Source organism: Bombus vancouverensis, chromosome 17 (assembly GCF_051014615.1).
Source record: "Bombus vancouverensis nearcticus chromosome 17, iyBomVanc1_principal, whole genome shotgun sequence".
Classification (NCBI taxonomy): domain Eukaryota; kingdom Metazoa; phylum Arthropoda; class Insecta; order Hymenoptera; family Apidae; genus Bombus; species Bombus vancouverensis.
Genome location: NC_134927.1, coordinates 7,828,466 through 7,850,756, shown reverse-complemented (window position 1 = coordinate 7,850,756; position 22,291 = coordinate 7,828,466). Strand labels below are relative to the sequence as shown.

General features: G+C 37.5%; 1 protein-coding gene across 1 annotated transcript; it reads left to right on the top strand.

Annotated features, from left to right (window-relative positions):
* Positions 1 to 19,266: 19,266 nt before the first annotated feature.
* On the top strand, positions 19,267 to 21,942 carry LOC117159290 (putative fatty acyl-CoA reductase CG5065). Its single transcript, XM_033339009.2, has 7 exons — positions 19,267 to 19,539; positions 19,628 to 19,944; positions 20,044 to 20,291; positions 20,523 to 20,706; positions 20,981 to 21,166; positions 21,260 to 21,514; positions 21,586 to 21,942. Exons 1-7 carry the CDS (start codon positions 19,282 to 19,284, stop codon positions 21,662 to 21,664), a joined length of 1,527 nt encoding a protein of 508 aa, XP_033194900.1. The 5' UTR covers positions 19,267 to 19,281; the 3' UTR covers positions 21,665 to 21,942.
* The last annotated feature ends 349 nt before the right edge of the window (positions 21,943 to 22,291 follow it).

Genomic DNA, 22,291 nt, shown 5'->3' with positions numbered 1-22,291 from the left:
TTTGCTCTCAATTATTTCTTTAAATGTCTGCCATTTGGTGGTTTTATTGCATAGTGTCTCTGAATTGTTATAAAGTATTGGTTTGTTTCTGTATGTAATAATTATGGGTGCATGATCGGAGCTGAGCTCGAGGCTGGGTACTATATTTAGTTTACTTGCATTTAGTCCCTTTGTAACTGCAAAATAAAGTACGTCATGTATTTTGCTCAGGTCTGTCGGCCAGTATGTCGGTCTTCCTGTGGATAATATGTTGAGATTATGGTTTCTAACGTATTTTTCCAAGGTTCTACCTCGAGGTGTAGTGATTCTTGATCACCATAGTGTGTGCTTTGAATTGTAGTCTCCCGCTGCGATATACTTGTCACCTAAGTGTTGAAAGTACTTGAGGTGATATGTCGAGATAGGGTCGGAAGGAAAACTCAGATTTATTCAACGATAAATATTTATTCGCTGTAATGTCAATGAGTACACTTGACGCAGGACTCGCGATTATATTCGGTTCGCGAATGCGCGGTTACAAGTTAGAGCTCGGATAGCTATGATTCGAGATGCGCTACGAGTGCGGACAATGATTGCACGAGATGTCGAGAGCTTAGGTAATTATTCGACTCGAACCTTGTAAGTGTAACGATCGTTGTGTGTTGACTCGCTGTAATAGACTGACTTTCCGTCGCGATGCTGCTGCGAAGGAAGACTCGTTGGGATGTGTTTAAGGATGCGAGGGCATCGGATTCGTTGAGAAAAGCTTTGGTTCGGGAAGTGAGGGAAATGTACGCTAATGTTTATTGGCTAATTCGTGTTGGTCGTTGGAAAAGGATGCTAGCTGCCCTTGAGTGGGTGTTGCTAGCGGGAAGCATCGTACGTGAGAGATAGCGGATTTCTCGTGTGTCCCCGTGGTAGGTGGTCGACTTCGAGACTGATAAACAAATACTGTTTGTTTCTTTGGAGGACCTTAGCTAAAATAAATTCTAAGATTTATAACTGTCCTTAGGATAGTTGGAAATATTCGGCACGAATGTATCGACACCTGGCAATCATCTTATCCGCAGGTATAGGGTCTTTGTGTCGTGTCGAAGTTTACTGTCATGTGCCGCCACGTACTCTTCCCACATTATGTGATGTAATTTTGTGTCGCGGTGGTACATATACTGCTGACAACTGTAAAAGGTTGCTGCTAGTTTGTACAGTAAAGGTGGTTGCTTGTATATGTTCCGTACTAAGTTGGTTGTGTAAGTGATGTGTAATGTCGTTTCTTATTATTACTGCGGTCCCTCCGTGTGCTTTTCCTGAAGAATGCTTAGTATCATATATGGTGTAGTACGGTATTTTTAAATAGTTTTTTATAGTGAACTGTGTTTCTGAAACAAGTAGTATATCGATATTATTGTTATACAGGAATGTTTTAGTTTCTAGGGCCCTTTTTCTAGGCCGTTATAGTTCCAGGCTGCTATTTTAAGCGTGCCCATTTTTATTTTTTGCTTAGCATGTTAGTAAGTAATTGTAGCATGACTGTTATTTGCTGTGTTTGCTGTCTGAGGAGTTCGTTTTGGTCGCTTATCATTTTTGTGAGTATTTCGGTGTTTTTTATGGAATGTTTTATTAACTCTTTGATTTCTGTAGCGTCGTTGCTGTGGTTGTTCAGTTCTTGATTGTCTAAGGGCGAAGACCGGTTGACCACTTGCGCGTAGCTTCGGTTTCTAGCGGTGTTGTTGTTAGTGTGGTTATTGTTCCTTGCGTGCTGTGTTTTTGGTGTTGACGTAGGTTCTGTGTTGTTCTGTTGCGTGTGGAGATTGTTGCGTGTCCTGTTATGAAGCGGCGGAAACAGTTTGCCTTAAAGTTGCTTTCTTACTAGACAGCCTTTGTAACTCGCTGGGTGATTTCCACCGCAATTGTAGCATTTTACGTCGTTTATTTTTCCCGCGTGTGGGTAGTTCATTATTAGGTGCTTTCTTGCGCATTTAACACACACCGGGTTTCTGTCGCAGTAATTTTTTGTGTGTCCATATTGCTGACACCGTATGCATTGCGGTATGTCTTTTTTGTGTCTGGGTGGCTCGACTGTAATTATTGTGTTTAGAACTTTTTTAATTTCGAAAATTTCCTTGTTATTATTTTTAGGTTTAAGTTCAATTAAAAATAGCGGTAATGGTTGTTTAGTATCAAATCTGGTTATATTATTTATTGTTCTTACCTGATGTCCGATTTTGGCTAATTCCTCGCATATGTTACTTGTCTTTGGGTGTAATCCTCTGATTATTGCTTCGTAGCTTTTATCAGTTTTGAGTTGGTAAGTATGATACCCAGCGTCTTTTTCTTTTAGTGCTTCTTGTCACTTTCCTAAAAATTTCTGGGGTATTAGTTTGTACTTTTACCTGATCCAATTTAAGTTGTTTAATGGTGTAATTTTCTTTTCCTGCCGTGCTGTTTAGCAGATCAATGAGGGGGTTTATTATTGTAGATTGGTGGTGGTTTAGGAATGTGTGTTATTGGTTTTTCAGCTGGGTCTGAATCCATCTCTTCTGGCAGAGAGCTGAAGGAGTTTTTTGGAGGAATTTCCTGTAGCTATTGTTGCCTTTTTGTTTCTATAGCCCCCCCAGCATTTGTATTTGAAGTTATTTTTCGTCTTTTGCTGGGAGTTACAGTCTTCCAGCTTTCGTTCTGATGTGGTAGATCATTGTTGATATTATTCTTTTCGCCATTATTTTGTGTAATTTCCATTTCTATTTTATTTATAACTGAACAATCCTGAACTTCGCTTGTTGGTTTAGTTGTGTTTGTTTTATCTGCAGCTCTGTTTATAAAATATGTTTCGCCTTTATTTAGAATTTTTATTGGTGGTATTTTTTGCATGTTTTCCATTATTTAGCGATTGGTTCTATTACACGTCACTTTGTTTTCCCACTTGTCGCACTTACGGAAGCACTGATTCACACGACCGTATAGCTCGATTGCTCGGGCACAACTGACTTCTTATCAACGACATCCAGCTTCTCGCGGGTTTCAAAGGCGTACATTTCCCTTCTAATGACCTTGCGGATCATTTCGGGTAAGAAAATGTAAATTTCGAACGCCTGGGGTGGCCGCCTGTTCTCCTTCATCTTCGCCTGTGGAAGGAGAAGTCGTAGATAACGACTTCTGAGGATTTCAACGCAAGGACAAGAAAGGGTGGTTAGTTACGAAGCGAGGAAAGAGCGAAGCCAACTTGTAAAATAAATGGTACAGAAAAAACGAAACTGCTCGAATGAGAAATTCTGTATGGGAATATGGAAGAAAACGATGTAGGGGATTACAAGGGGATCGGCAAGAAGGACAGTTGAGTAACCGATTATATAATAATACAGCTAATGATAAAACACCAAGTTAGAAGCATCAGAACTAAGGATATAATAGAATCAGACCACTTACCGATGAGGGTGGAGAAAAGTAATACAACCAGCTCGAATATTCAAAGTGAAGAGCAGTGTAAAAATGAAAAGGTATGAATACCAGAAGGGATAGACTACACTTCGAAAACGAGGAAACAAGCGAAATGATGGAAGAAATAATACGAACATAAAAGAGGCGACACTGAAAAGAGTAACAAAGATTAAGAGAATAAAAGTAGGTTTGGAGAAGTAGTGGCAAACAGAAAATGGAAACAAGGAAAGAGAGAAAGCACTGTTCTGGATTTGTACTTATTTTCCACTGACTAGCAGAAAAATTTTATGAAACTACTAGTGGAAGAAGAACGAAGCAGGCAGAAATAAGGGAATGCAGGAATAAGAGGGAACAGGTAGCAAGGAGATACCATAAATGAATAGGAAGTAAGAAGCCAGACAAATAAATTAAAGAAAGGAAAGGTGATAGGAACAGATGACACATCAAATGTGATAAATATGCAGTATATGAGGTATAGTTGCATGGTGGTAGAAAAGCACTAACAGGAATTACAGAGTTGATGAATGAGGGATTACTAGAATGATGAAAAGAAGGTATTATTCGCCCTACATTTGAACCAGGAAACGGAGACAGTACAAAGAATTACGCAGTGATAACATCACTAAGTAAGGCATACAAGATATATGCGATGGCTCTTGAAAAAAGATGGAATACGAAACTGGGACAGAAGAAAATTATGCCAGAGATGCAAGCAGACTCTTGACGCGGAAGAATATTTTTGTCCTGAATTATGTGATAAGTAGAGAAATTAAGAAGAGAGAGGAAAAGCTGTAGACGTTCTCACCGACCTTACAGCGACTTTCGAAAAAGGAAAAGATTTAATGTTAAACGCGAAAAAATCAGAAGTATTGATAGTCACGAAAAAAAGAAGCAAAAGGAAAAGAAGAGAAGGAAATTAGGGCGATGGAGTAAAACTAGAGGAAAAAGTAGAAGAATTTAAGTATTTAGAATACATTCTGCCAAAAAATAAAAAAAAAAGAAAAAATTCAGAGACCCAAGAAAGGCACTTGAGTGAGATGGCAAAGAAGGCCGTGATAGCCATGAAACAGACATGGGGAATAGGGGGAAGATGTATAAAAATAGCCAGTAAAAAAAAATAATGATTTTCGGCAATTGGTGAAAAGCTTCACGTAACAGAAATATGGGAATGGGATGAGTCGGAAGAGTTAGAAAAATTATACACGAAAAACGTAAATAGGGTCTTAAGGAAAGATTTTAACACGTCCTCGCACGTAGTGATGGAAGAAAATAAAGTGGACAAGTTAAGAATCGCAGCGGGCAGAAGAGACGTAAGGTACTAAGAAAAATGAAAGTCAAGCGATGCAAATAATATAATTCCCAAATGCAGGCAAGAGAAAAGGTGAAAATGGAAAGAGGAAAGTGAACGATATTATGCAGAAGAGGACATAAACGGGAGAGAATTAAGCCCTAGTACCGGTGCACAGGGCAGGGCAAAGATAGACACCATATAAAAGAATAATAAAAGAAACGAAAAGTACAAGGGATTAAGGGAGGGAAGCAGAGCACAGTGTCGAAAGAGGAATGTAGAAGAAAGGATGAAGTGGTGACAGCGGGATTCAGATGCGGTAATATAGAAAGAATCAATAACTTTTGGATAAAATTAAAGGAGAAGAACCTGTGTGGTACTAGATTGTTACTAGATTGTTGGGACGAACGGATGAAACGATGCAACACCTTATAAAAAGATGCAGGAATAAGGATGGCCATGCGTGGACAAGAGCAAGGAAAGAAATGTGACGAGAATTTTGAATATTTTAGCATAGTTAACACGTTGTAACATCTTTTACACGTTATATATTTTACGTAACTTGACCTGTCCTGTTCCTTCGTATATTTGATTCCTTTCGAAAAAGAAAAAAAAAAAAAAATGGTAGAAGAGCAAGAGGAAGGAATTTACTACAACAAAATTATTCTAATTTTTTATATTTTATTAGTGTGAAAAAAAGAACATTGATATTTACATATTTAACTTATCTTCTTTTTAAGAAATCGTAGAGAAGAAATAAAAGGCATTTAGAAAGAAATAAAAGAAATTTATATAAAATAATTCTTTTTATTTTTGAAATTCTATACGCGAATAGTATAAAATTTATAAACGATAAAACTTAGACTTTAAGTTAATAGCTGAAGTTAGCAGTTCGCGATCTGTCTGGAAGCGTTCTTCGAAAGAGTTCTCATTTCACGTTTCTTGGATGTACAACATGTACAGTCCTACGTATCTGCTTTTTGCACAATTTCTGCGAATTTATCGTATCGTATAGAACACTTTCGAATTGCTGTGGGAATATATGATTCATACAATACTCGAATTTACATATCGTATTCATAACACATTCAGTAACAAATATAGATGTAATATCGTCCGAAATTTTTTTAACTTTTATTTAATCCTGGTAAAAGGATCTCCAATTTTATGATACTGGCAAATTCTACACACCGACCCTCGGCTGACTCGTTGATTGCATCTAATCGTTGAATATGGTTTTTCGATCGCATCAGTTCTTTCTACATGTACATGTTAAAATTCAGATATCAACTATTGGTGATAGAGTGCCGCCACTCCAACCATGGTCAACGACATGACCCACGGAGTACGGTATTTTTGACTCGGACTCATCGGGATCACATTCCCGTACTGCCATCGAATCCCCATTTCTGCACCCAATCTGATCGGTTCGAAGTGGGAGTCAGTTCAGATTAGAGAAAAGAGAAAGAACGAGCAGCGGCTGACGCAGATCTCGAGGGGTTATTAACCCGCGAAGACGCCCCCCTTCCTTTACTCGGGAAAGGTGGACTCTTACTCTCGCATTGCCTTCCTGAAATATCCAATATTACTCCGTTACCCATTACCAAGTCAGTGTTTACCAGGCCCACCGACTTGGACGAGGAATTGGCATTTGGCACAGGTGGGCGTGAGGAGTGCAATGCCACACCAGCACCTTAGAGGCCCAAATGTTAATAAAGACCTAGGCGATTACTAAGGTCTATCCTTTCATGCATTCCTTCTTTCTAATTTTTGGATACTCGAACTTATTTTGTTTGCATTTATATTATCTTTGATTGAAAGGGAAGCAAGTAACGTTCACATAGTCAGTACACAACACATAATATTATTCATAGTAAAATTATTATACAAATATCTGGGTGATCTGATGTAACCAGAACACACTAAAATAACCGAATATATATATATGTAATATATATATATTCGTACGTCTATATATATTCCCGTACGTATATATATATTCGGCGTCTTCTCCCATTCTGGAGGAGTCATTCATAGTTCGGGCATTGGGAGGGATGGCAGTGGTTAGCGCCTTAGGTTAGGAACGTGTTCGGAACTTGGGGTGCGAATCCTGGTGCCCGTAGTCCGATTTTTCTTCCACGCATTAAAATTAGAAGAAATATACAGCAGTGCCCCAGCAAGCGATGTCTATAGCCAGCAGCTACAATTATCACGGACAACAGTTATGCCTCAGATACTTTTGAATGTAATAGATACATTGAGAAACTATCGTCAGTATCTGTATCAGGAATACCGAGATCAGGTACCATGCATCTTTCACCTTGGATATCAGTCCGTGTTTATCACAACATCTTAGACGTGCATATACTTTAAGTTTATGTATTAAAATTGATTGTATGGTGGCAATGTATGAAAAATGTGACACATTGCTCTTAATTAACAACAACGTTATATCCAAATGGAATGCATTACGGAAATGTATCGCACGTCCCAAGTTTGCCGAAATAATGCAAAATACATTAAGACATACTTTGAACAGACCGGGAATAGCAAGATGGGATTTCCTATGCGATCTAGTTGCGAATAATATTTAAAATTCGTGAGAAACTTCAAACGCTAACATAAAAGGCACTAAATTTAAATATATCGAAGAGTATCTACAATGTCTAACACCACCAGCAGAAGTTTTAGATATCATCTAGGGAGTAAAAAGGACCACATTATGGCATTGTGCTATCTACTTTATGTTTAGAAAAAGTTAGAAACATTAATAAAACATAAAGAAACATTAATAAATACAAGTACTGTACGTCATTAGTTAAAGGATTATTGAAGATTTCTATGCAAGATTGAAATCTTCTTTTTATTTTACCACGATTGAGAATAACAAACTGCAGTTACAGCTTTCACAATTCAAATCTCGATGGCTGAATTACATCGAAACGAGTCGCCGTCCAGAATTATATGCAGAACTTAAAGCGGTTGCTGCTGACAAGTAAGTACAGATAAAATAATTTTTTATTGTTACGTATTGTTTTAACGTATGTAGTAGTAATTTTTTGCGCAACTTGTCTTCCTCTTTTTATGTTTGTTAGGGACCGTCAGAGGATATCGATAGCGCAGATGGTGACTTTTTCGATTTTAGATCATCACAATCTAAAATCTATAATTGAGTTTCTATTAATACAGAATTGGAAATCATAAATTTTCTTCCATAAAAGTTGTGATATGCATATGTTAAAGGATTATCCATTGATTCGGCGTATATTTTCTTTGATATAACACACCAATGTCTTCTTCTGCATCCGTGGTTGTTCAGTTATGCGTCAATGATAAATTTACCAAAGAGTAGAACACTTTTATATTATATTTAACGTTTGAAGGAAAGTTAATTGTAAAGGCCGATATGAAAAGAAGTGTACAATAAAACGTGAAAAATTAATTTATACTCAGTATATTAAACATGTTCCTCCATCTGCGACATAATATAATTATAATATATGTAGTATCGGGGAGAAGGGCCTAAGAAACGTCGAGCCAACTGTAGACAATGCCGCGAGAGCCGAGGAGTTGTCGGCACCATCGATGCGTTATCGGGTCCTTCAAATAAATAGCTTCGCCGAAAAGACCTACGTGACCCTGGCTACGAGCGTCTGCAGAACACGTGTGTGGTAGGCCTAGCAAAAGACAATAGAATGCTACAACGGCCAGAGAGTCAGTCGATAAGAAGAGTGCGACTCGAGCGGATACGGAGTGTGAGTCGACGTGCGACGATATTGTAGTCGGTCCTTTTGTTATCGAATATCACTTATTAAAATACATTAAACTTTGAACCTACCATCATTACTTGTCCTTACTCTAAGAATCCATCAGTTACTACATATATGTCGGAGATGAAAGGACACCGAAGCTTCCCCTTTGGAACTTTGGGAAAATCCGCTTACATTATAATCTAGATTCTAGTCATAGCCGTAATTAAGCAATTGTCGTTATTCAATCCGATATTTATTCGAAATTTGTGATACTGAGCTTGGGCTCGAGGCGACAGTCAGTCGCCGAACGTAGCCGCAGTCACGGGATGAGCGCTTTGTCTAACAAAGGTATGGAGTAATTCTATAACTCTCCTTAAAAGAAATATTCGTGGCGACACGCGACAGTAAACATTCCAACGGTTTCTGTCCCGTGGCTCGCCACACGCAGACCCTATTCTTCGAGTAAGATGATTGCCAGATGTCGATGCGCCTCCGCAGTACATGTTCGGCTAGCTCGAGGGCCCGTTATAATTCTTATGATTTAGTCAACTAAAGTCCTTCAAACAGACAAACAGTCTTTGTCCCAACTATGAGAAGATAGGGGAGACGTATTTTTCAACGAGCGGCGTCTCCCACTAGCAACTTTCCCTCGAGGGCGGCTAGCATCTTTTTCTAACCACCGATATGGAGATTGGCCAATTAGCAGCAACGCCAATTTCCTTTACTTTCTGAACGAAGGCTTTTCTCCACGAATCCGATGATCTCGTGTCCTTAGACACACCCCATTATAGTTTTCCTCTGTGGCATCATCGGGAAGGGGAAAGTCATTCTCTCTCGCGATCTCTTCGACGAAAAGAGTAATCTCTTACGACCAGTGAATATTTCGCGTCCCACTTAGATTTTGTGAGCACGTTCATCTATCATCCCGTCGACCGCGGATTCGTTATTGAACCTAGGATCATTGTCATTAGTTTCCCTAGAATCTAATTACCACGGTTACTTGTCCAGTTCTATGATAATCGTATTTGCACTAGTCAGTGTCTTCTCTATTGCATAACGACAACGTGTAACCCAAACGAAGATTCGTTTCACGCCCCCAACCCTAATTCTAATGTAAACCCGACATATATATATGTCGGGGACGAAAGGACGCCGGGGCCCCTCTGGAACTTCAAGATAACCTCCTAACATTGTAATCTAGAGACTACTATAGCCGTAATGAAACAATCGCAGTTATCCAAGCCGATGGTAACCGTCCGGGATTAGTGACGGTGAGCTTTGGCTCGGGGCGACAGCCTGTCGCCCAACGTAGCCACGGTCAACGGGACGGGCGCTCCGTCTAACAAAGGTGCGGAGCGGTGTTATGACCCTCATTAAAGGAACTACCCATAGAGGTATCGGACAGTAAAACATGCTAACGGTTCCTTAGGACAAGTAATACCTGAGGTTGATGCACGTACACAGCACAAGTCCCGGCAGCCAGAGGACCCGCTATAAAACCTGGGTTTTTCGGCAATTAAGATGTTTTGCAAACGGGCAGGCAGCTTCTGTCACAAATTGACCAATCGACAGCGACGTCGATCCGAGGATCTTGGGTACTTAGACACCCCACCAGAGGTTATCTCGGTGGCGTCGTTGAGACGAAGAGGCATTCCTGACTGAGACCTCATCGAGGAAGGGAATAGCGCCTTACGATCAGTACACGTTTGAGTTATAGCAAGCATATCCATCCTCCCGTTGACCGTGGATTCGTTATCGAACCTAAGACCACTATCACAAGTGTCGCGAGGGCCTAATCGCCGCTGTTGATTGTCGAATCGGTAGTGTTCATACCCGTTGTATCAGGCCGTATCTTCGTTATAACACGACCCTGGCAAACTCCAAGGGAGGTCTAGCAAATGCCCACAACTTTATTATCGACGCTCCTCTGACATATTCGGTTATTTTAGTGTGTTCTGGTTACATCAGATCACCCAGATATTTGTATAATAATTTTACTATGAATAATATTATGTGTTGTGTACTGACTATGTGAACGTTACTTGCTTCCCTTTCAATCAAAGATAATATAAATGCAAACAAAATAAGTTCGAGTATCCAAAAATTAGAAAGAAGGAATGCATGAAAGGATAGACCTTAGTAATCGCCTAGGTCTTTATTAACATTTGGGCCTCTAAGGTGCTGGTGTGGCATTGCACTCCTCACGCCCACCTGTGCCAAATGCCAATTCCTCGTCCAAGTCGGTGGGCCTGGTAAACACTGACTTGGTAATGGGTAACGGAGTAATATTGGATATTTCAGGAAGGCAATGCGAGAGTAAGAGTCCACCTTTCCCGAGTAAAGGAAGGGGGGCGTCTTCGCGGGTTAATAACCCCTCGAGATCTGCGTCAGCCGCTGCTCGTTCTTTCTCTTTTCTCTAATCTGAACTGACTCCCACTTCGAACCGATCAGATTGGGTGCAGAAATGGGGATTCGATGGCAGTACGGGAATGTGATCCCGATGAGTCCGAGTCAAAAATACCGTACTCCGTGGGTCATGTCGTTGACCATGGTTGGAGTGGCGGCACTCTATCACCAATAGTTGATATCTGAATTTTAACATGTACATGTAGAAAGAACTGATGCGATCGAAAAACCATGTTCAACGATTAGATGCAATCAACGAGTCAGCCGAGGGTCGGTGTGTAGAATTTGCCAGTATCATAAAATTGGAGATCCTTTTACCAGGATTAAATAAAAGTTAAAAAAATTTCGGACGATATTACATCTATATTTGTTACTGAATGTGTTATGAATACGATATGTAAATTCGAGTATTGTATGAATCATATATTCCCACAGCAATTCGAAAGTGTTCTATACGATACGATAAATTCGCAGAAATTGTGCAAAAAGCAGATACGTAGGACTGTACATGTTGTACATCCAAGAAACGTGAAATGAGAACTCTTTCGAAGAACGCTTCCAGACAGATCGCGAACTGCTAACTTCAGCTATTAACTTAAAGTCTAAGTTTTATCGTTTATAAATTTTATACTATTCGCGTATAGAATTTCAAAAATAAAAAGAATTATTTTATATAAATTTCTTTTATTTCTTTCTAAATGCCTTTTATTTCTTCTCTACGATTTCTTAAAAAGAAGATAAGTTAAATATGTAAATATCAATGTTCTTTTTTTCACACTAATAAAATATAAAAAATTAGAATAATTTTGTTGTAGTAAATTCCTTCCTCTTGCTCTTCTACCATTTTTTTTTTTTTTCTTTTTCGAAAGGAATCAAATATACGAAGGAACAGGACAGGTCAAGTTACGTAAAATATATAACGTGTAAAAGATGTTACAACGTGTTAACTATGCTAAAATATTCAAAATTCTCGTCACATTTCTTTCCTTGCTCTTGTCCACGCATGGCCATCCTTATTCCTGCATCTTTTTATAAGGTGTTGCATCGTTTCATCCGTTCGTCCCAACAATCTAGTAACAATCTAGTACCACACAGGTTCTTCTCCTTTAATTTTATCCAAAAGTTATTGATTCTTTCTATATTACCGCATCTGAATCCCGCTGTCACCACTTCATCCTTTCTTCTACATTCCTCTTTCGACACTGTGCTCTGCTTCCCTCCCTTAATCCCTTGTACTTTTCGTTTCTTTTATTATTCTTTTATATGGTGTCTATCTTTGCCCTGCCCTGTGCACCGGTACTAGGGCTTAATTCTCTCCCGTTTATGTCCTCTTCTGCATAATATCGTTCACTTTCCTCTTTCCATTTTCACCTTTTCTCTTGCCTGCATTTGGGAATTATATTATTTGCATCGCTTGACTTTCATTTTTCTTAGTACCTTACGTCTCTTCTGCCCGCTGCGATTCTTAACTTGTCCACTTTATTTTCTTCCATCACTACGTGCGAGGACGTGTTAAAATCTTTCCTTAAGACCCTATTTACGTTTTTCGTGTATAATTTTTCTAACTCTTCCGACTCATCCCATTCCCATATTTCTGTTACGTGAAGCTTTTCACCAATTGCCGAAAATCATTATTTTTTTTTACTGGCTATTTTTATACATCTTCCCCCTATTCCCCATGTCTGTTTCATGGCTATCACGGCCTTCTTTGCCATCTCACTCAAGTGCCTTTCTTGGGTCTCTGAATTTTTTCTTTTTTTTTTATTTTTTGGCAGAATGTATTCTAAATACTTAAATTCTTCTACTTTTTCCTCTAGTTTTACTCCATCGCCCTAATTTCCTTCTCTTCTTTTCCTTTTGCTTCTTTTTTTCGTGACTATCAATACTTCTGATTTTTTCGCGTTTAACATTAAATCTTTTCCTTTTTCGAAAGTCGCTGTAAGGTCGGTGAGAACGTCTACAGCTTTTCCTCTCTCTTCTTAATTTCTCTACTTATCACATAATTCAGGACAAAAATATTCTTCCGCGTCAAGAGTCTGCTTGCATCTCTGGCATAATTTTCTTCTGTCCCAGTTTCGTATTCCATCTTTTTTCAAGAGCCATCGCATATATCTTGTATGCCTTACTTAGTGATGTTATCACTGCGTAATTCTTTGTACTGTCTCCGTTTCCTGGTTCAAATGTAGGGCGAATAATACCTTCTTTTCATCATTCTAGTAATCCCTCATTCATCAACTCTGTAATTCCTGTTAGTGCTTTTCTACCACCATGCAACTATACCTCATATACTGCATATTTATCACATTTGATGTGTCATCTGTTCCTATCACCTTTCCTTTCTTTAATTTATTTGTCTGGCTTCTTACTTCCTATTCATTTATGGTATCTCCTTGCTACCTGTTCCCTCTTATTCCTGCATTCCCTTATTTCTGCCTGCTTCGTTCTTCTTCCACTAGTAGTTTCATAAAATTTTTCTGCTAGTCAGTGGAAAATAAGTACAAATCCAGAACAGTGCTTTCTCTCTTTCCTTGTTTCCATTTTCTGTTTGCCACTACTTCTCCAAACCTACTTTTATTCTCTTAATCTTTGTTACTCTTTTCAGTGTCGCCTCTTTTATGTTCGTATTATTTCTTCCATCATTTCGCTTGTTTCCTCGTTTTCGAAGTGTAGTCTATCCCTTCTGGTATTCATACCTTTTCATTTTTACACTGCTCTTCACTTTGAATATTCGAGCTGGTTGTATTACTTTTCTCCACCCTCATCGGTAAGTGGTCTGATTCTATTATATCCTTAGTTCTGATGCTTCTAACTTGGTGTTTTATCATTAGCTGTATTATTATATAATCGGTTACTCAACTGTCCTTCTTGCCGATCCCCTTGTAATCCCCTACATCGTTTTCTTCCATATTCCCATACAGAATTTCTCATTCGAGCAGTTTCGTTTTTTCTGTACCATTTATTTTACAAGTTGGCTTCGCTCTTTCCTCGCTTCGTAACTAACCACCCTTTCTTGTCCTTGCGTTGAAATCCTCAGAAGTCGTTATCTACGACTTCTCCTTCCACAGGCGAAGATGAAGGAGAACAGGCGGCCACCCCAGGCGTTCGAAATTTACATTTTCTTACCCGAAATGATCCGCAAGGTCATTAGAAGGGAAATGTACGCCTTTGAAACCCGCGAGAAGCTGGATGTCGTTGATAAGAAGTCAGTTGTGCCCGAGCAATCGAGCTATACGGTCGTGTGAATCAGTGCTTCCGTAAGTGCGACAAGTGGGAAAACAAAGTGACGTGTAATAGAACCAATCGCTAAATAATGGAAAACATGCAAAAAATACCACCAATAAAAATTCTAAATAAAGGCGAAACATATTTTATAAACAGAGCTGCAGATAAAACAAACACAACTAAACCAACAAGCGAAGTTCAGGATTGTTCAGTTATAAATAAAATAGAAATGGAAATTACACAAAATAATGGCGAAAAGAATAATATCAACAATGATCTACCACATCAGAACGAAAGCTGGAAGACTGTAACTCCCAGCAAAAGACGAAAAATAACTTCAAATACAAATGCTGGGGGGGCTATAGAAACAAAAAGGCAACAATAGCTACAGGAAATTCCTCCAAAAAACTCCTTCAGCTCTCTGCCAGAAGAGATGGATTCAGACCCAGCTGAAAAACCAATAACACACATTCCTAAACCACCACCAATCTACAATAATAAACCCCCTCATTGATCTGCTAAACAGCACGGCAGGAAAAGAAAATTACACCATTAAACAACTTAAATTGGATCAGGTAAAAGTACAAACTAATACCCCAGAAATTTTTAGGAAAGTGACAAGAAGCACTAAAAGAAAAAGACGCTGGGTATCATACTTACCAACTCAAAACTGATAAAAGCTACGAAGCAATAATCAGAGGATTACACCCAAAGACAAGTAACATATGCGAGGAATTAGCCAAAATCGGACATCAGGTAAGAACAATAAATAATATAACCAGATTTGATACTAAACAACCATTACCGCTATTTTTAATTGAACTTAAACCTAAAAATAATAACAAGGAAATTTTCGAAATTAAAAAAGTTCTAAACACAATAATTACAGTCGAGCCACCCAGACACAAAAAAGACATACCGCAATGCATACGGTGTCAGCAATATGGACACACAAAAAATTACTGCGACAGAAACCCGGTGTGTGTTAAATGCGCAAGAAAGCACCTAACAATGAACTACCCACACGCGGGAAAAATAAACGACGTAAAATGCTACAATATAATATTTCTAATATTTCTGGAAGGATACCAGCAGAACCAAAGTAAGTAATCACGTACCAAAACTCCGTGCTACTCAAACTACTCAAAATTCAGTTATCAAGACTTCGGTTATTCAGTTCAGTTATTCAGTTCAGTAAGAGTCACTCGGCTAAAAATTTGTTAAGGGTTGAGCCATTCAGTCTGTAAGAGTCAGTCAAGTTGAGTACAGTAATGGTCGACAGTTAATATGAAGTTCAGAAGATCAGTACTCTTTGCGAACCTGTGAATTGTTTTACTATAATCTTTGAGTAAGGAAGTCAGGAAGTAAAACGAAGCATTAAAAATTAAACCAATCGTCAACGATTAATATAGTTAATCATCTAACAACTACACTATCTTCGTACGATAGTTCAAGGGTGCGATCGACAACACATATAAGCAAGGAGAGAAGCTAAACATTGTAACACTTTTTTTGCGATTTCGGTCTTGCACCACATTTACTAGAGTAATATTATTTATTGACTATTATTGCCAACAATCAAGATGATATTGAGAATTACTATATTTTCCAAGAAAACTTTAATCCCCTCCGTGCTATTACTCTTGCATATAACGGCGAAGCTGATTTTGAAATTTTATTTATCAATTCTATTGATACGCTAGTTAATGGTAGCTATACGGTTATATTAACGAATCAAAACATCAAGGATACAGCACTTTAGAATCTAAAAATAGTGTTGTGTTGAATTGGACACAACAAATTTCCAAATTTATTCTACTCAGTTGTCGTAAACATATCAGGAACACGACATATTGATATATTCAAAATATATTTTTCGGTATTTACTTCTAGATCGCTTTTTTCTTCTTTAAGAAAAAATTGTATTTTGTCCTGCCTACCGTGGGATATAAAATATACCTCGCATGGTTGATGTAGTTCCCGCGGAGCGTATATTTCACTTTCATAAACGCGAAAGCTTTGGGAGATGAATTAATTAATAGAATCCTTAACGTATATCATTATCCAGTTTCAGTAGTAGGGTGAGTTTATTAATAGTATGAGAATCTAGCGGAGCGACACATCGAATATCGTTACAGTACTGTGAAAGACGTGTCGGTATCTACTATCGCCAAGTCGCATTTTTGTTCGATCATTGGTAAACAATACGCAGTGGAAATAGTATCAGGTAACAGACGATTCCTTATTATTTCGTATTCAATTGTGTCTTTCATTATCATCAATATCATATATGTCAAAAATATCATTCGGGTCTTTAATTATAGTTTAAATGAAGTTTTTGAATACTCAAATATTTTGTATTTTACATTTTACACAGTAAAACTGGATCATTATTGTGATTTTTCAATACTTTACAACCAGTTAATAGAGGTAATCGGAACATTCGCCTTTACGAGATAGTTGCACGAGATATCGGATAATTTTTGTCAAAAATTGAGTTTAGGAACTGATTTTCGTAAGTTATTGTTAGGACCTGCTTGGACTCTCGATCTTGGATATATTTTATGCATTTTACATTTTAAATAATAAGATCCCTTGTTTTTAGTAAACAAACTGAAGTATACATACGTAATATTAATTACATTTAAAAGAAACGATGAAATGGTAGTAAAGAGAGTATGTATTTACGCAATTATTTTATTAAATTTTAGTAAAATGCCCTACATGGTGATAAAATATATTTCTCTTGTTATATTAATCACATTCTTTATAATTATACTTTTTAATTATTTATCAATATAAACATTGTTTCATAGACATTCGTGAGTTAAAAGGGCTTAATTACTTCTATAATATGTATAAATGTAATATCGTGATATAGTATATTTATAAGGAGTGGACAATAGAGATGTTAATCAGACAGAAAAAGACGATTGTTGTTCAACCTGAACTATTCACACCAAACGTACAGAAAACAGCGCAACTAAATAACTAGATAGCGACTCGACTTTTACCAAAACGCAGTCAACACTCTCTCGGCAACGCCACTCGCAAACTCTATCTCCGCTCAACTCGCACTCCGCTCCTCGACTTGCACTCTCTGTTTCTCGACTGACTCTCTGGCCGTTGTCGCATTCTGTTGTCTTTTCCTAGGCACACGTGTTCTGCAGACGCTCGTAGCCAGGTTCACGTAGGTCTTTTCTACGAAACTATGCACTTGGAAAGACCGATGACATATTGATGGACCCGACGGCGCCTAGGCTCTCGCGACATTGTTCATGGTTCGCCCGATATCTCTTGGGCCTTTCGTCCACGATACTACATAAATGTATCAAATCTCTATATCACAAAAACTTGTGCTATAACAGGCTTGATATTGTAAAGATCAAGCAGAACACAAATTACAAAACTAAATGACGTAGAACATAATGCAACATAACATGCATAAGCATGATAATATAAAAACATATTACACATACATACAAAACAATATAGATATATATATATGCACAATGACAGACATAATACATAACAATATATACATTCATACGTATATAATAAAATTACAGGATATATGAATATTATAATAAAAATATAGATATAATATATGACATATAACATGTAAAAATGTTGTGTACTGGTTGATTTCATTGACCGCTGTTCTCATATACATTATCACATTCATCAGTTTCCTGTGACAATAAAATTTCAACCAGGTAATCTGAAATACAGTAGAGCCTCCGGTATCAAAACTAACAGGGCGACAAAACTATTCGGATATTGGAACAATCATGTTCGTATGAAATTTCATTTATTCAAATAAAGATCAAGATTAATTGACAGTTCCCTTAAGTATTTATGGAATCTACATCTTCTTGGCTGTTAAGTCACATAATTCCTTCAACATAATTAACTGCAAAGAGCTACGGGCATCATACGCATACGCACGGTTCATCATGACAAGGTACTTCGTTACCATTTCTTTTGCCGTTTCACAGAGAAACCAGTTCATTGTATCAGTACTTCTGACGTCTGCTGTTGTGGCTTCTACCAACACTATGTATATTTGTTAATTCTATTGCACTTACACCACTTTCGAGTTTTTGATTTGTTCTGTTTCAATAGCTAGAGTACTATTAGTTTCATACTACAGTTTCATAATCAGAATTCACTGAACCGAATAAGGGAAAGAATATATTAGAACACATTGTATATAAACGCTAATAAAATATATATGCAGTACATATTTCAAACAGAAGAGGCATCCGCTATTAGGAAATGTTATGTTCAGATAATAGATAGATCCGGTATCGGGATAATCGGATAATGGATGCTCGAAAAAATTGGGAGGGGGGGGTCTACTTATTCAGGGTGTTTCGTTACAGAATCTTCATGCTAAAATGAAATGAAAATGGAGAATAAAATAATTACGCTTTGTTTTTTACACGAACGCGACGTTTTCTAAGAAACATCATCGATTATATATTATACCTGTCTACTCACTGAAATCTGCAACGACATATCGGAAATTTGCCTCCTTGTCTCCATAAATAATTAATGAATGAAGAGAAAATAGAAAATATGTCAATACAGTTTTCACATACGTACGCGTTCACGAGTGATGACAGAAAAAAACACATACACATTAAGTGAATACTCGAGGAGCTACTAAATGTGGGCTAACACTGTCTCGCATGAAACACACGCATTTTCCACACAAATCACTGATCACGGTATATTACAATACTCACAAGCATACACATGAAATAAAAAATAAAGACGTCAAATGAAACTACATAAGGATTGTTTAAACTTAGACTCGAAATATTAATTAAAATATCGTTTTATGGAGTAGTGTGCAATAATACAAATTAATGTACAGCCACATGAGAAATTATATTTACTGCGTCGCATAGCTCTTTCAACTTTTCTCTTTATTTGATGAACGACTTCCCCACATAGAAATATATTTGTACATTACACTGGAAGCATCGTTGACTTAACGCAATTATTTGATTCATGCATAAGGAAAACCATAATTGTTGAATTACGTAGATTTCTTTAGAAGGTAATATATAACAAGATCTCAACTATAACTAATATGGTGTATTATTTACAAAACGTTTCCACTTACTGTTTGTCGGGAATGCCAATCTATGGTAAATATTGGAACTGAAAGTGTAAAGATCCTGAGACATGGATACAATCAATAAAGAAACGAATGAAAATGAAACCAATGAAGAAACCAATGAAGGATTGAATAAGACGAATTCGCTCGAGGAATTCTACTCTGGTAGTGGGATCCTTGTGACTGGAGCAACCGGATTCGTGGGAATAGGTCTACTGGAAAAACTGATGCGCGTGTGTCCAGGCATCGCTGCCATTTTTATACTAATCCGCCCAAAAACTAACGAAACGATAGAACAACGATTTAAAAAGATCATAGATGATCCCGTTCGTATATAATACTTGTTTCCTTCAATGTTTAAGCCTGTCAGGAGCCAAATTGATTGACTGTCATTTCTGGAATTCTCGTTTTCAGATATACGATAACATTAAAGCGAAACATCCCTCAGTTTTGAGCAAAGTTTACCCCGTCAAAGGAGACGTGAGTCTGCCAGATTTAGGTCTTTCGCGAGAAGATAGAAATCTGTTGTTAGAGAAAGTAAACATAGTGTTTCACTCCGCGGCCACTGTAAGATTCAACGAACCGTTACACGTGGCTGTTAATGTGAATACAAAAGGCACCGCCCGTGTCATCGAGCTTTGGAGCGAACTAAAGCATCCGATTAGCTTCGTCCACGTCAGCACAGCTTTTAGTAATGCGAATCTACATGAGATTGAGGAAAAAGTTTATACGTAAGAATAAGTAATATGAAAACATTGTTCCACGGTTTACGAATGTTATATTTGTAATTATAGCTCGAAGAATATGTTCACTTATTATTAATTTTGCAGCACGAGTTTGAAAGCTTCAGAGGTGATCGATATGTGTGACAAATTCGACGAAAGGTCGATTAATGAAATAGAAAATAGGATTTTAAAAACATATCCAAACACATACACATTCAGTAAGAATTTAGCAGAGCAGGTTGTAGCAAGCAAGTGCAAAGATCTGCCAGTTGCAATAGTGAGGCCAAGCATAGTTGGTGCCTCTTTGGAAGAACCATGTCCTGGTTGGATACACAATATTTCTGCATTAACAGGTATTTTTATAAATATTTCTCAATGATAATTGTTCAATACTCGTCATATTTCGGAAAAGTATAGTTAATCTATTGTTAATCTAAAATGAGAGGATTTCCACCAGATCATACTTATTATAGTTCAAGTTTGTTGTTGTTCACAATTATGAGAATTCATTCCGATCTATTTAGTGCTACATTTCTGATAATCGAAAATCACAAATAATTTCTAAACCAATTTAATGTTACCAGGTGTCATTCTGCTAGTAAGTAAAGGATGTGCAACAGCGATACGAGGTAGGAGAGATGCAAGATTGGATGTAGTGCCTGTCGATTTCGTAGTCGACACGATAATATGTACTGCATGGCATGTCACGCTACATCCTGATCATGAAGTTAAAGTTTACAACTGCACTAGCAACGCATACCCTTTTAAGTAATATTTCTTACGAATATATTTTAACTAATGTAATTCGATTGTTACAGTATTCCAAAAAAATTCAGTTTATTAAGGAATGTAGACAATGCGCAAACGAACGTAGAAAACAAAAATTCACTTTTGCTCTCAATACTTCAATTTAGAAAAGTAGTGATACAAAATAATATTTATATCAATTCCATGATATTTCCCGAGGTACTCGGATGATAATAAACTTTGCATTAAGTATAATTCCAACAAATATACAAATATAATTATTTCAATTCGCAAGATGGGGTCAGATGAAAGATACAATGGTGAAATGCAGCATAGAGACGCCACTGAACGACACGCTATGGTACCCAGGTTGCCCAATGATAGCCAATAGATATATTTACAATGTTCGGAGTGTAATTCCGTATGTTTTGCTTGCATTCGTCATTGATATCTTTTTAAGACTCCGATGTAGTAAACCAATGTGAGTATTCTCGCGATCCTCGAACAACGATGACAATCTTTCTGGGATAATCTCTGTCTTCATCTATAATAATAATTAAAAATGATATTTCAGAATGATGAAACTTCTCAAAAATGGTCATAAGCTGTTCACATCGGTAACATATTTCACCACGCACGAATGGACTTTCCAAAGAGATAACTGTTCCGACTTAGCGAGGAAAGTAAAAATGTTGAACGACAGCGGTATGGTCAAACTAGATTTACGGGATATGGATTGGGAGAAGTATGTTGCAATTTACCTGATGGGAATTAGGAAATTTATTCTAAAACAAGAGTTTAAGTCAATAGCCCGACAACGGTTAGCAAGGTGCGTATAAAAATATCTTAGTATAAAAAAATAGGAACTAATACAAATACATATAATTTCGGTTATTTCAGGTTATACTGGATACATCAGGTCACCAAAATATCCGGTATAATAATTTTACTATGGATAATATTATATTTTGTGTACTGACTATATAAACGTTACATTTTCTCTTTTAACAAAAAACAATATAAATACAATTTTATGAAGAAGGGACTCATAATCCGGCTCATTTTGTCTTTTCACTCGTCTCATTTCTAAATAAATTTATATTTTGTTGAGAAAAGTTAAGTTACCATGACCGCTAGTAACTACAAGCTAACGACGCTCATTTGTCATAGAAGTCGACCACGTGTTAATTGACTAAGTGTATCCTGTGTGTTAAGACGTGATGTACGAGATGGAGAAATATAGAGAGAAAAATCGAATCTGTGTTTAATCGATTAATTATCAACCCGAAACCTACAACAGTTAACAGGTTATGGGCCCACGGCAGTAAGCTGCGATAATAAGGAGAACTATTTTTGAGTTTTTGCGTATTCTGAGACTATCCGAGAAGAGACCACGCCATGATCGACCAGGAGGGAATGGGACATGGAGGGATGTGGACAAGGATATGAACCCGATCCTGAGAAAGGGCAATTATGAATATTGGAACACAATGACGGAAGCCTCGTTAGTTTTCCTGGGCTGCTGGGATGCAGTAGAACCAGGATTTATGGCAGCAGAAAGGTTGAGACCAGACTGCATGAAAATGGACAACAAAGCACGTGCGTA

Coding starts and splice junctions, on each gene's coding strand:
- LOC117159290 (XM_033339009.2), top strand. CDS start 19,282: ATGGATACAATCAATAAAGAAACGAATGAAAATGAAACCAATGAAGAA. Junction 19,945..20,043: donor ATTGAGGAAAAAGTTTATAC/GTAAGAATAAGT, acceptor TTAATTTTGCAG/CACGAGTTTGAAAGCTTCAG. Junction 20,292..20,522: donor CAATATTTCTGCATTAACAG/GTATTTTTATAA, acceptor TAATGTTACCAG/GTGTCATTCTGCTAGTAAGT.